Source organism: Salmo salar, chromosome ssa01 (assembly GCF_905237065.1).
Source record: "Salmo salar chromosome ssa01, Ssal_v3.1, whole genome shotgun sequence".
Lineage (NCBI taxonomy): Eukaryota > Metazoa > Chordata > Actinopteri > Salmoniformes > Salmonidae > Salmo > Salmo salar.
In genome coordinates, this window is record NC_059442.1 from 108,107,945 (window position 1) to 108,122,359 (window position 14,415).

General features: G+C 43.6%; 1 protein-coding gene across 11 annotated transcripts in view; it reads right to left on the reverse strand.

Moving 5' to 3' along the window:
- The window catches only part of LOC106584643 (ankyrin-3), a 110,944-nt gene extending 99,127 nt beyond the window's left edge, over positions 1-11,817 (reverse strand). For all 11 annotated transcript variants that reach the window (XM_045687372.1, XM_045687365.1, XM_045687350.1 and 8 more), the window contains exons 1-6: positions 11,726-11,817; positions 10,137-10,235; positions 4,563-4,760; positions 3,865-3,963; positions 198-296; positions 1-73 (exon numbers count right to left, since the gene is read on the reverse strand). The exon at positions 1-73 is cut by the window's left edge and continues 26 nt beyond it. In XM_045687372.1, the coding sequence (XP_045543328.1) occupies positions 1-73; positions 198-296; positions 3,865-3,963; positions 4,563-4,718 (427 nt within the window). In that variant the 5' untranslated portion in view covers positions 4,719-4,760; positions 10,137-10,235; positions 11,726-11,817. The remainder of the gene's footprint in view (positions 74-197; positions 297-3,864; positions 3,964-4,562; positions 4,761-10,136; positions 10,236-11,725) is intronic.
- Between the last annotated feature and the right edge of the window lie 2,598 nt (positions 11,818-14,415).

Genomic DNA, 14,415 nt, shown 5'->3' on the forward strand with positions numbered 1-14,415 from the left:
CGTGCTGCAGCAGTAGGTTGATGATGTGGGTGTGGCCTTGCTGGGCCGCCTGATGGAGGGGGGTGTATCCGTTCTGAAAGGGGGAGGAGGAAAGGTCAGACACGCCTCTTTTATTAAACATACCAACACAAACCCACTGCAACACCCACATCTACAACCATCAACCATTGATATACACATGTGGAGGGGAGCCTAACCTTGGTTTTGGCGTTGATCTTGGCCTGGTTCTTTAGCAGGAAGTTGACCATCTTCACGTTTCCATAGTGACACGCCACGTGCAGCGGAGTGTATCCCATCTAGGGACACAGAAACAGAAATCAAGAGTTATGCCTGGTGTAACCACTAGTGTATCCATTCTAGTGAAACAGAAATCAAGTGTTATGCCTGGTGTAACCACTAGTGTATCCCATCTAGGGAAACAGAAATCAAGTGTTTTGACGGTGTAACCACTAGTGTATCCCATCTAGGGAAACAGAAATCAAGTGTTTTGCCTGGTGTAACCACTAGTGTATCCCATCTAGGGAAACAAATCAAGTGTTATGACGGTGTAACCACTAGTGTATCCCATCTAGGGAAACAGAAATCAAGTGTTTTGCCTGGTGTAACCACTAGTGTGTCCCATCTAGGGAAACAAATCAAGAGTTATGACGGTGTAACCACTAGTGTATCCCATCTAGGGAAACAGAAATCAAGTGTTTTGCCTGGTGTAACCACTAGTGTATCCCATCTAGGGAAACAGAAATCAAGTGTTATGACGGTGTAACCACTAGTGTATCCCATCTAGGGAAACAGAAATCAAGTGTTATGACGGTGTAACCACTAGTGTATCCCATCTAGGGAAACAGAAATCAAGTGTTTTGACGGTGTAACCACTAGTGTATCCCATCTAGGGAAACATAAATCAAGTGTTATGCCTGGTGTAACCACTAGTGTATCCCATCTAGGGAAACATAAATCAAGTGTTATGCCTGGTGTAACCACTAGTGTATCCCATCTAGGGAAACATAAATCAAGTGTTATGACGGTGTAACCACTAGTGTATCCCATCTAGGGAAACAGATATCAAGTGTTATGCCTGGTGTAACCACTAGTGTATCCCATCTAGGGAAACAGAAACAGAAATCAAGTGTTATGACGGTGTAACCACTAGTGTATCCCATCTAGGGAAACATAATTCAAGTGTTATGACGGTGTAACCACTAGTGTATCCTATCTAGGGAAACAGAAATGAAGTGTTATGCCTGGTGTAACCACTAGTGTATCCCATCTAGGGAAACAGAAACAGAAATCAAGTGTTTTGACGGTGTAACCATTTGTGTATCCCATCTAGGGAAACAGAAACATAAATCAAGTGTTTTGACGGTGTTACCACTAGTGTATCCCATCTAGGGAAACAGAAATCAAGTGTTTTGACTGTGTAACCACTAGTGTATCCCATCTAGGGAAACAGAAATCAAGTGTTTTGACGGTGTATCCCATCTAAAGCTCCATTCACTCTCATGTTCAATGGTTCCAGCAGACATTCTGAAACCTTCAAGCACGTTGATTCAAATAACGGTTTGATGCGTGCTGATAGGCCGAGATTATAGCAGAATGGATACGACATTTAGAGAGTTAATGTTGTTGTAGTGTTGTAGTCAGGTCTGTATGTAGATAGCAGAACTTGTTAGAGTTGTAGTGTTTCAGTGTTGTAGTGTAGTGTTGTTTCAGTGTTGTAGTGTTGTAGTGTTTCAGTGTTGTAGTGTTTCAGTGTTGTAGTGTACTGTTGTAGTGTTGTTTCAGTGTTGTAGTGTTTCAGTGTTGTAGTGTTTCAGTGTTGTAGTGTTTCAGAATACTGTTGTAGTGTTTCAGTGTTGTAGTGTTTCAGAATACTGTTGTAGTGTTTCAGTGTAGTACTGTAGTAATGTAGTGTTGTAGAGCACTGTTGTAGTGTTTAAGTGGTGTAGTGTTTCAGTGTTGTAGTGTTTCAGTGGTGTAGTGTTTCAGTGTTGTAGTGTACTGTTGTAGTGTTGTTTCAGTGTTGTAGTGTTGTAGTGTTTCAGTGTTGTAGTGTTTCAGAATACTGTTGTAGTGTTTCAGTGTTGTAGTGTTTCAGAATACTGTTGTAGTATTTCAGTGTAGTACTGTAGTAATGTAGTGTTGTAGAGCACTGTTGTAGTGTTTAAGTGGTGTAGTGTTTCAGTGTTGTAGTGTTTCAGTGTTGTAGTGTTTCAGTGTTGTAGTGTTTCAGTGTTGTAGTGTTTCAGTGTTGTAGTGTTTCAGTGGTGTAGTGTTTCAGTGTTGTAGTGTTTCAGTGTTGTAGTGTTTCAGTGTTGTAGTGTTTCAGTGGTGTAGTGTTTCAGTGTTGTAGTGTTTCAGTGTTGTATTATTTCAGTGTTGTAGTGTTTCAGTATTATAGTGTTTCAGTGTTGTAGTGTTTCAGTGTTGTAGTGTTTCAGTTTTGTAGTGTTTCAGAATACTGTTGTAGTATTTCAGTGTTGTAGTGTTTCAGTGTAGTACTGTTTCAGTGTTGTAGTGTTTCAGTGTTATAGTGTTTCAGTGGTATAGTGTTTCAGTGGTGTAGTGTTTCAGTGTTGTAGTGTTGTAGTGTTTCAGTGGTGTAGTGTTTCAGTGTTGTATTGTTTCAGTGTTGTAGTGTTTCAGTATTATAGTGTTTCAGTGTTGTAATGTTTCAGTGTTGTAATGCTTCAGTGTTGTAGTGTTTCAGTGTTGTAGTGTTTCAGTGGTGTAGTGTTTCAGTGTTGTAGTGTTTCAGTGTTGTAGTGTTTCCGTTTTGTAGTGTTTCAGAATACTGTTGTAGTGTTTCAGTGTTGTAGTGTTTCAGTGTTGTACTGTTTTAGTGTTGTAGTGTTTCAGTGTTATAGTGTTTCAGTGGTATAGTGTTTCAGTGGTATAGTGTTTCAGTGGTGTAGTGTTTCAGTGTTGTAGTGTTGTAGTGTTTCAGTGTTGTAGTGTTTCAGTGTTGTAGTGTTTCAGTGTTTCAGAATACTGTTGTAGTGTAGTACTGTAGTAATGTAGTGTTTCAGTGTAGTACTGTAGTAATGTAGTGTTGTAGAGTACTGTTGTAGTGTAGTAGTTAATTTGTATGTTTATTTTTATTTAACCTTTATTTAACTAGGTAAGTCAGTTAAGAACAATTTCTTATTTACAATGACGGCCTAGGAACAGTGGTCTCTCTCTCATCTCTCTGGTCCTTCTCTCTGATCTCTCTGGTTCTTCTCTCTGATCTCTCTGGTTCTTCTCTGATCTCTCTGATCTCTCTGGTCCTTCTCTCTGATCTCTCTGGTCCTTCTCTCTGATCTCTCTGGTTCTTCTCTCTGATCTCTCTGGTCCTTCTCTCTGATCTCTCTGATCTCTCTGGTACTTCTCTCTAATCTCTCTGGTCCTTCTCTCTGATCTCTCTGGTTCTTCTCTCTGATCTCTCTGGTCCTTCTCTCTCATCTCTCTGGTCCTTCTCTCTCATCTCTCTGGTTCTTCTCTCTCATCTCTCTGGTTCTTCTCTCTGATCTCTCTGGTTGTTCTCTCTGATCTCTCTGGTTCTTCTCTCTGATCTCTCTGGTCCTTCTCTCTCATCTCTCTGGGATCTTTCTCTCTCTCTCTGGGGTCTTTCACTCTCTCTGGGGTCTTTCACTCTCTCTCTCCCTCTCTTTGGTCTCTCTCCTCTCTCTCCTGGTTTCTAGTTCTCCTGGTCTTCCTCTCTGGGTTTCTAGTCCTGGTCTCGCTCTCCTCTCTGGTTTCTAGACCTTCTGGTTTCTCTGTTGTGTTTCTCAGTGAGTGTTCTGCAGTGAGGTGTGAGGAGAGACCAGCTGACCTACACAGCTGTCAGACCAGAGCTGAACATGTGGTGTGTACGTGCATGTGTACCTTAGTCTCTGGGTCAACAGTGGCCCCCTGGTTAACCAGCACCTCAGCTACGTTCACCTTGTCGTCCTGAGCTGCCAGGTGGAGAGGAGTCAGACCACTCTGAGAGGAGAGGACACAGGACAGGACAGGACACATTACAACACAGGACAGGACAGGACACATTACAACACAGGACAGGACAGGACACAGGACAGGACAGGACAGGACACATTAGAACACAGGACAGGACACATTAGAACACAGGACAGGACAGGACACATTAGAACACAGGACAGGACATAACACATTAGAACACAGGACAGGACAGGACACATTAGAACACAGGACAGGACAGGACACATTAGAACACAGGACAGGACAGGACACATTAGAACACAGGACAGGACAGAACACATTAGAACAAAGGACAGGACAGGACATAACACATTACAACACAGGACAGGACAGGACATAACACATTACAACACAGGACAGGACACATTAGAACACAGGACAGGACAGGACACATTAGAACACAGGACAGGACAGGACATAACACATTACAACACAGGACAGGACAGGACAGGACATAACACATTACAACACAGGACAGGATATAACACATTAGGACACAGGACAGGACATAAGACATTACAACACAGGACAGGACAAACCACATTAGAACACAGGACAGGACAACTCTAACCCGTGACCCCCACCTTGTTGCCCAAGCTGATGGTGGCGTCCTTGGCCAGTAGCAGGGTAACGATGTCTACGTTGCCCTCCTGAGAGGCCAGGTGCAGCGGTGTGATGCCCTGACGTGTCGTAGCGTTGGTGTTGGCTCCATACTCCAGCAGCGTTGTGGCGATCTCCATCTGGTTCTTCTTAGCCGCGATGTGGAGAGGAGTATACCCATTCTACACCACAGACAGAACATATTACACCACAGAGGAGGGTACCCATTCAACACCACAGACAGAACATATTACACCACAGAGGAAGGTACCCATTCTACACCACAGACAGAACATATTCCACCACAGAGGAGGGTACCCATTCTACACCACAGACAGAACATATTACACCACAGAGGAGGGTACCCATTCTACACCACAGACAGAACATATTACACCACAGAGGAGGGTACCCATTCTACACCACAGACAGAACATATTACACCACAGAGGAAGGTACCCATTCTACACCACAGACAGAACATATTACACCACAGAGGAGGGTACCCATTCTACACCACAGACAGAACATATTACACCACAGAGGAGGGTACCCATTCTACACCACAGACAGAACATATTCCACCACAGAGGAGGGTACCCATTCTACACCACAGACAGAACATATTACACCACAGAGGAAGGTACCCATTCTACACCACAGGCAGAACATATTCCACCACAGAGGAGGGTACCCATTCTACACCACAGACAGAACAAATTACACCACAGAGGAGGGTACCCATTCTACACCACAGACAGAACATATTACACCACAGAGGAGGGTACCCATTCTACACCACAGACAGAACATATTACACCACAGAGGAGGGTACCCATTCTACACCACAGACAGAACATATTACACCACAGAGGAAGGTACCCATTCTACACCACAGACAGAACATATTACACCACAGAGGAGGGTACCCATTCTACACCACAGACAGAACATATTACACCACAGAGGAGGGTACCCATTCTACACCACAGACAGAACATATTCCACCACAGAGGAGGGTACCCATTCTACACCACAGACAGAACAAATTACACCACAGAGGAGGGTACCCATTCTACACCACAGACAGAACATATTACACCACAGAGGAGGGTACCCATTCTACACCACAGACAGAACATATTACACCACAGAGAGGGTACCCATTCTACACCACAGACAGAACATATTCCACCACAGAGGAGGGTACCCATTCTACACCACAGACAGAACAAATTACTCCACAGAGGAGGGTACCCATTCTACACCACAGACAGAACAAATTACTCCACAGAGGAGGGTAGCCATTCTACACCACAGACAGAACATATTCCACCACAGAGGAGGGTACCCATTCTACTCCACAGACAGAACAAATTACTCCACAGAGGAGGGTACCCATACTACACCACAGACAGAACATATTCCACCACAGAGGAGGGTACCCATTCTACACCACAGACAGAACAAATTACTCTACAGAGGAGGGTACCCATTCTACACCACAGACAGAACAAATTACACCACAGAGGAGGGTACCCATTCTACACCACAGACAGAACATATTACACCACAGAGGAGTATACCCATTCTACACCACAGACAGAACAAATTACACCACAGAGGAGGGTACCCATTCTACACCACAGACAGAACATATTACACCACAGAGGAGTATAGCCATTCTACACCACAGACAGAACATATTACACCACAGAGGAGGGTACCCATTCTACACCACAGACAGAACATATTACACCACAGAGGAGGGTACCCATTCTACACCACAGACAGAACATTTTACACCACAGAGGAGGGTACCCATTCTACACCACAGACAGAACATATTACACCACAGAGGAGGGTACCCATTCTACACCACAGACAGAACAAATTACACCACAGAGGAGGGTACCCATTCTACACAACAGACAGAACATATTACACCACAGAGGAGGGTACCCATTCTACACCTCAGACAGAACATATTACACCACAGAGGAGGGTACCCATTCTACACCACAGACAGAACATATTACACCACAGAGGAGGGTACCCATTCTACACCACAGACAGAACATATTACACCACAGAGGAGGGTACCCATTCTACACCACAGACAGAACATATTACACCACAGAGGAGGGTACCCATTCTACACCACAGACAGAACATATTACACCACAGAGGAGGGTACCCATTCTACACCACAGACAGAACATATTACACCACAGAGGAGGGTACCCATTCTACACCACAGACAGAACATATTACACCACAGGTAATAAACAGTCATCTATCATCCAGGTAATATACAGTCATCTATCATCCAGGTAATATACAGTCATCTATCATCCAGTGAGTCGTGGTCCTGCTGTTTCAGATCAGTGAGTCGTGGTCCTGCTGTTACAGATCAGTGAGTTGTGGTCCTGCTGTTTCAGATCAGCGAGTCGTGGTCCTGCTGTTTCAGTTCAGCGAGTCGTGGTCCTGCTGTTTCAGATCAGTGAGTCCAGTGAGTCGTGGTCCTGCTGTTTCAGATCAGCGAGTCCAGTGAGTCATGGTCCTGCTGTTTCAGTTCACTGAGTCGTGGTCCTGCTTTTTCAGATCAGCGAGTCGTGGTCCTGCTGTTTCAGTTCAGCGAGTCGTGGTCCTGCTGTTTCAGATCAGTGAGTCCAGTGAGTCGTGGTCCTGCTGTTTCAGATCAGCGAGTCCAGTGAGTCATGGTCCTGCTGTTTCAAATCAGCGAGTCGTGGTCCTGCTGTTTCAGATCAGCGAGTCGTGGTCCTGCTGTTTCAGATCAGCGAGTCGTGGTCCTGCTGTTTCAGATCAGTGAGTCGTGGTCCTGCTGTTTCAGATCAGTGAGTCGTGGTCCTGCTGTTTCAGATCATCGAGTCGTGGTCCTCCTGTTTCAGATCAGTGAGTCGTGGTCCTGCTGTTTCAGATCAGGGAGTCGTGGTCCTGCTGTTTCAGATCATCGAGTCGTGGTCCTGCTGTTTCAGATCAGTGAGTCGTGGTACTGCTGTTTCAGATCAGGGAGTCGTGGTCCTGCTGTTTCAGATCATCGAGTCATGGTCCTGCTGTTTCAGATCAGTGAGTCATGGTCCTGCTGTTTCAGATCAGAGAGTCGTGGTCCTGCTGTTTCAGATCAGCGAGTCGTGGTCCTGCTGTTTCAGATCAGCGAGTCGTGGTCCTGCTGTTTCAGATCAGCGAGTCGTGGTCCTGCTGTTTCAGATCAGCGAGTCGTGGTCCTGCTGTTTCAGATCAGCGAGTCGTGGTCCTGCTGTTTCAGATCAGTGAGTCGTGTTCCTGCTGTTTCAGATCAGTGAGTCGTGGTCCTGCTGTTTCAGATCAGCGAGTCGTGGTCCTGCTGTTTCAGATCAGAGAACTGTTATCATGTCACGGCTCCCTCCGGTACTGTTGCCCCCATGTCCGTTGGTGCTGTGAGTACCTATGCGTTGTCTCAGCCTGTGCTGCATGTTTTGTGCATTGTGTATTACGGGTCTCGTCTCGTGTCGTTCTACGCGGTTTTCCCTCGCTCTTTTGTTTAGGTACATTCCAGTGTTTTGTATTTGTGTTTGTTTTGGGCGTGTTAAAAACCCCTATTATGTATTCCTGCACCTGTCTCCAAATCCTTTATACCAGCGTGACAGATCCTGCTGTTTCAGATCAGTACATCAGGGGAAAAACATTCACCTGATGTTACCAGAACGTTCCCAGAACACATTTCGTCTGTTCTTTACATTTTCGTGAAATGTTCTGAGGACCTCCAAGACAAGGTCAAATGGAATAGTATGTTAAACCTAAAACAATTATGCTATGAAAGTCATAAAAACTGACATTTCATTCTTACAACATTAAGGGAATTTCCTGCGACCTAACTTACACATTGTATGAATGTCATCACAACTGAGCATATTTTGTATCTCTTGTAATGTACCCACACTGTTCCCACAACCTAATTACAAGTTCTGGGAACCTTTAAAATAACTCACAAAGGCTATTCTGCCAACATTCTTGCAACATCAAAGGAATGTTTTGTGCACCCTGATACAAACAATATCTGAATGTCAGCACACCTGGACAGTTTTTGTGTTATAAAAACATATCTGTTTTGGGAACATGTTCCCACAATGTTACCACAACCTAATGAAACATTATGGGAACCTTTATAGAACAGATGGAATGTGTTCTGGGAACATGTCCCCACAATGTTACCAGAACCTAATGAAACATTATGGGAACCTTTATAGAACAGATGGAATGTGTTCTGGGAACATGTCCCCACAATGTTACCACAACCTAATGAAACATTATGGGAACCTTTATAGAACAGATGGAATGTGTTCTGGGAACATGTCCCCACAATGTTACCACAACCTAATGAAACATTCTGGGAACCTTTATAGAACAGATGGAATGTGTTTTGGGAACATGTCCCCACAATGTTACCACAACCTAATGAAACATTATGGGAACCTTTATAGAACAGATGGAATGTGTTCTGGGAACATGTCCCCACAATGTTACCACAACCTAATGAAACATTATGGGAACCTTTATAGAACAGATGGAATGTGTTCTGGGAACCTTTATAGAACAGATGGAATGTGTTCTGGGAACCTTTATAGAACAGATGGAATGTGTTCTGGGAACCTTTATAGAACAGATGGAATGTGTTCTGGGAACCTTTATAGAACAGATGGAATGTGTTCTGGGAACCTTTATAGAACAGATGGAAAGTGTTCTGGAACCTTGATAGAACAGATGGAATGTGTTCTGGGAACCTTTATAGAACAGATGGAAAGTGTTCTGGAACCTTGATAGAACAGATGGAATGTGTTCTGGGAACCTTTATAGAACAGATGGAATGTGTTCTGGGAACCTTTATAGAACATATTGAATGTGTTCTGGGAACCTTTATAGAACAGATGGAATGTGTTCTGGGAACCTTTATAGAACAGATGGAATGTGTTCTGGGAACCTTTATAGAACAGATGGAATGTGTTCTGGGAACCTTTATAGAACAGATGGAATGTGTTCTGGAAACATTCTTGGAACATCAAGTGAATGTTTTTTTCACCCTAAAAGAAACATCTGCACAGTCTGATACTGGTGTGGTCTGATAATGGTGTGGTCTGATACTAGTGTGGTCTGATACTGGTGTGATAGTGGTCTGATACTGGTGTGGTCTGATACTGGTGTGGTCTGATACTGGTGTGGTCTGATATTGGTGTGATAGTGGTCTGATACTGGTGTGGTCTGATACTGGTGTGGTAATAGTCTGATACTGGTGTGGTCTGATACTGGTGTGGTCTGATACTGGTGTGGTCTGATACTGGTGTGGTAGTGGTTCCTGATCAGACTAGATGAAACATCTGTTATTTTGTATTTTACATTTATTTAACCAGGCAAGTCAGTTAAGAACAAATTCTTATTTACAATGACGGCAATGACGGCAATGACGGCAATGAGCAAGGCATTTAACCCTAATTGATCCTGTAAGTGGCTCTGGATAAGAGCGTCTGCTAAATGGCGTGAATGTGTAACTGGTAACCTACCTTGGCAGCAGCGTGCGGTGAAGCTCCCTGGTCCAGCAGCAGCAGAGCCACTTTCTGGTTATCATAATGAGCAGCTACGTGTAGGGGAGTTAGACCACTCTACAGAAACACAACGGCATACACAGCCTCATTAGTGTTAGACTGAAGGCTGAGGCACTTAGCCCAACACAGTGGAAGGATGACAAACCGGGATCTTAAGTGGTTGAAATATAAATCAGTTACACAATTCCAATACTGTCTTTGTCCGTTGAATAAAGACATGTTAAACTGATCAGTGTTTCAGCATCATAACAGGGGCTCCTCTCTCTAGAGCAGGGGTGTCAAACACACTCAACCTGCTTCTAAATGACTCAAACCAAATCTGAACTCAATCTACTTCTAAATGACTCAAACCAAATCCAACCTCAATCTACTTCTAAATGACTCAATCCAAATCCAACCTCAATCTGCCTCTACATGACTCAAACCAAATCCAACCTCAATCTATTTCTAAATGACTCAAACCAAATCCAAACTCAATCTACTTCTAAATGACTCAAACCAAATCCAACCTCAATCTGCTTCTAAATGACTCAAACCAAATCCAACCTCAATCTACTTCAAAATGACTCAAACCAAATCCAAACTCAATCTACTTCTAAATGACTCAACTAAATCCAACCTCAATCTGCTTCAGTCATACAGTTTCTTCATCCAGCGAATAATCAAATGAAAGCCGGAGTCGTAGTGGGAGGACCACACAACATATCATCACGTGACTCAGAGCCGGAGTCGTAGTGGGAGGACCACACAACATATTATCACGTGACTCAGAGCCGGAGTCGTAGTGGGAGGACCACACAACATATCATCACGTGACTCCCAGCCGGAGTCGTAGTGGGAGGACCACACGACATATCATCACGTGACTCCCAGCCGGAGTCGTAGTGGGAGGACCACACGACATATCATCACGTGACTCCCAGCCGGAGTCGTAGTGGGAGGACCACACAACATACCATCACGTGACTCCCAGCCGGAGTCGTAGTGGGAGGACCACACAACATATCATCACGTGACTCAGAGCCGGAGTCGTAGTGGGAGGACCACACAACATATCATCACGTGACTCAGAGCCGGAGTCGTAGTGGGAGGACCACACAACAGCTACGTGACAAGTTTACCTCCATATGATGGTTATTATATTAATATTTGCACATAAAAGGCGTTTTTCACCACAATTTCTCAAATAACACATTTTACCGACAAATGAGCTGTTTCCATCAGGCCTGTCATGCCGTTGTTTTATCTGACATGTACTTTACTCTAATAAAAAGGTAGGATGGAAACCTGGTTAGTAGCACTGCTAGAATGACTGAGAGTTTGACTGTGTGATATTTAGGTTGCTTCTTGTGTAAATATTTTCCCGTCTGGATACAAATCATTAAAGTCCAGACGGAAAATATTTACAGTATAATGAACCAATATGAGAATAACTCATATGACATCACTATCTGTGCTGTACGTGACAAAGGGCCACGTTGCCATCAGTGGGATGTACTATAGACTACCAGACTAGCTCATCACTGTTTCCATGGTGACTACGGTACCTTCCCAGCTGCATCGGGTGCAGTGTGTCTCTGCAGCAGAAGGTTGGCCACTTCTATCTTCCCATACTTAGCTGCAACATGGAGGGGAGTGAAGCCTTTCTGGAAGAGGAGAGGAGAGGAGGAGAGGAGGAGAGGAGAGGAGGAAAGAGGAGGAGAGGAAAGGAGGAGGTGATGAAAGGAAAGGAGAGAAGAGGAGACAGGGAGATGATGGAGATGAGATGAGAGAGGAGAGAGGAGATGAGAGAGGAGATGAGAGAGGACAGGAGATGAGAGAAGAGAGGAGAGGAGTAGACAGCAATGAGCCACAACAACACTCACAGCATCACATCGTAGATTATTACACGTTAGTCATTTAGCAGACGCTTTTATCCAGAGCGCCTTATAGTTAGTGCTTTCATCTTCAGATAGCTAGGTGGGACAACCACATATCCCAGTAGTTAGTATATTCAGATAGCTAGGTGGGACAACCACATATTACAGGAGTTAGTATATTCATCTTCAGATAGCTAGGTGGGACAACCACGTATTACAGTAGTTAGTATATTCAGATAGCTAGGTGGGACAACCACATATTACAGTAGTTAGTATATTCAGATAGCTAGGTGGACAACCACATATTACAGTAGTTAGTATATTCAGATAGCTAGGTGGGACAACCACATATTACAGTAGTTAGTAAATTCAGATAGCTAGGTGGGACAACCACATATTACAGTAGTTAGTCTATTCAGATAGCAAGGTGGGACAACCACATATTACAGTAGTTAGTATATTCAGATAGCTAGGTGGGACAACCACATATCACAGTAGTTAGTATATTCAGATAGCTAGGTGGACAACCACATATTACAGTAGTTAGTATATTCAGATAGCTAGGTGGGACAACCACATATCACAGTAATTAGTATATTCAGATAGCTAGGTGGACAACCACATATTACAGTAGTTAGTATATTCAGATAGCTAGGTGGGACAACCACATATTACAGTAGTTAGTAAATTCAGATAGCTAGGTGGGACAACCACATATTACAGTAGTTAGTCTAGTCAGATAGCTAGGTGGGACAACCACATATTAAAGTAGTTAGTTTATTCAGATAGCTAGGTGGGACAACCACATATCACAGTAGTTAGTATATTCAGATAGCTAGGTGGACAACCACATATTACAGTAGTTAGTATATTCAGATAGCTAGGTGGGACAACCACATATTACAGTAGTTAGTATATTCATCTTCAGATAGCTAGGTGGGACAACCACATATTACAGTAGTTAATATATTCAGATAGCTAGGTGGGACAACCACATATGACAGTAATTAGTATATTCAGATAGCTAGGTGGACAACCACATATCACAGTAGTTAGTATATTCATCTTCAGATAGCTAGGTGGGACTAACCCTCCTCCAGTGGAACTAGTTGTAACTCTAACCCTCCTCCAGTGGAACTATAGTTATAACTGTAACCCTCCTCCAGTGGAACTATAGTTATAACTCTAACCCTCCTCCAGTGGAACTAGTTATAACTCTAACCCTCCTCCAGTGGAACTATAGTTATAACTCTAACAATCCTCCAGTGGAACTAGTTATAACTCTAACCCTCATCCAGATGAACTACTTATAACTCTAACCCTCCTCCAGTGGAACTATAGTTATAACTCTAACACTCCTCCAGTGGAACTAGTTATAACTCTAACCCTCATCCAGTGGAACTAGTTATAACTCTAACCCTCTTCCAGTGGAACTATAGTTATAACTCTAACCCTCCTCCAGTGGAACTATAGTTATATCTCTAACCCTCCTCCAGTGGAACAACAGTTATAACTCTAACCCTCCTCCAGTGGAACTATGTTATAACTCTAACCATCCTCCAGTGGAACTAGTTATAACTCTAACCCTCCTCCAGTGGAACTAGTTATAACTCTAACCCACCTCCAGTGGAACTATAGTTATAACTCTTACCATCCTCCAGTGGAACTATAGTTATAACTCTAACCCTACTCCAGTTGAACTAGTTATAACTATAACCCTCCTCCAGTGGAACTAGTTATAACTCTAACCCTCCTCCAGTGGAACTAGTTATAACTCTAACCCTCCTCCAGTGGAACTAGTTATAACTCTAACCCTCCTCCAGTGGAACTAGTTATAACTCTAACCCTCCTCCAGTGGAACTAGTTATAACTCTAACCCTCCTCCAGTGGAACTATAGTTATAACTCTAACCCTCCTCCAGTGGAACTATAGTTATAACTCTAACCCTCCTCCAGTGGAACTAGTTATAACTCTAACCCTCCTCCAGTGGAACTAGTTATAACTCTAACCCTCCTCCAGTGGAACTATAGTTATAACTCTAACCCTCCTCCAGTGTAACTACAGTTATAACTCTAACCCTCCTCCAGTGGAACCAGTTCTAACTCTAACCCTCCTCCAGTGTAACTATAGTTATAACTCTAACCCTCCTCCAGTGGAACTAGTTATAACTCTAACCCTCCTCCAGTGGAACTATGTTATAACTCTAACCCTCCTCCAGTGGAACTATGTTATAACTCTAACCCTCCTCCAGTGGAACTAGTTATAACTCTAACCCTCCTCCAGTGGAACTAGTTATAACTCTAACCCTCCTCCAGTGGAACTAAGTTATAACTCTAACCCTCCTCCAGTGGAACTAGTTATAACTCTAACCCTCCTCC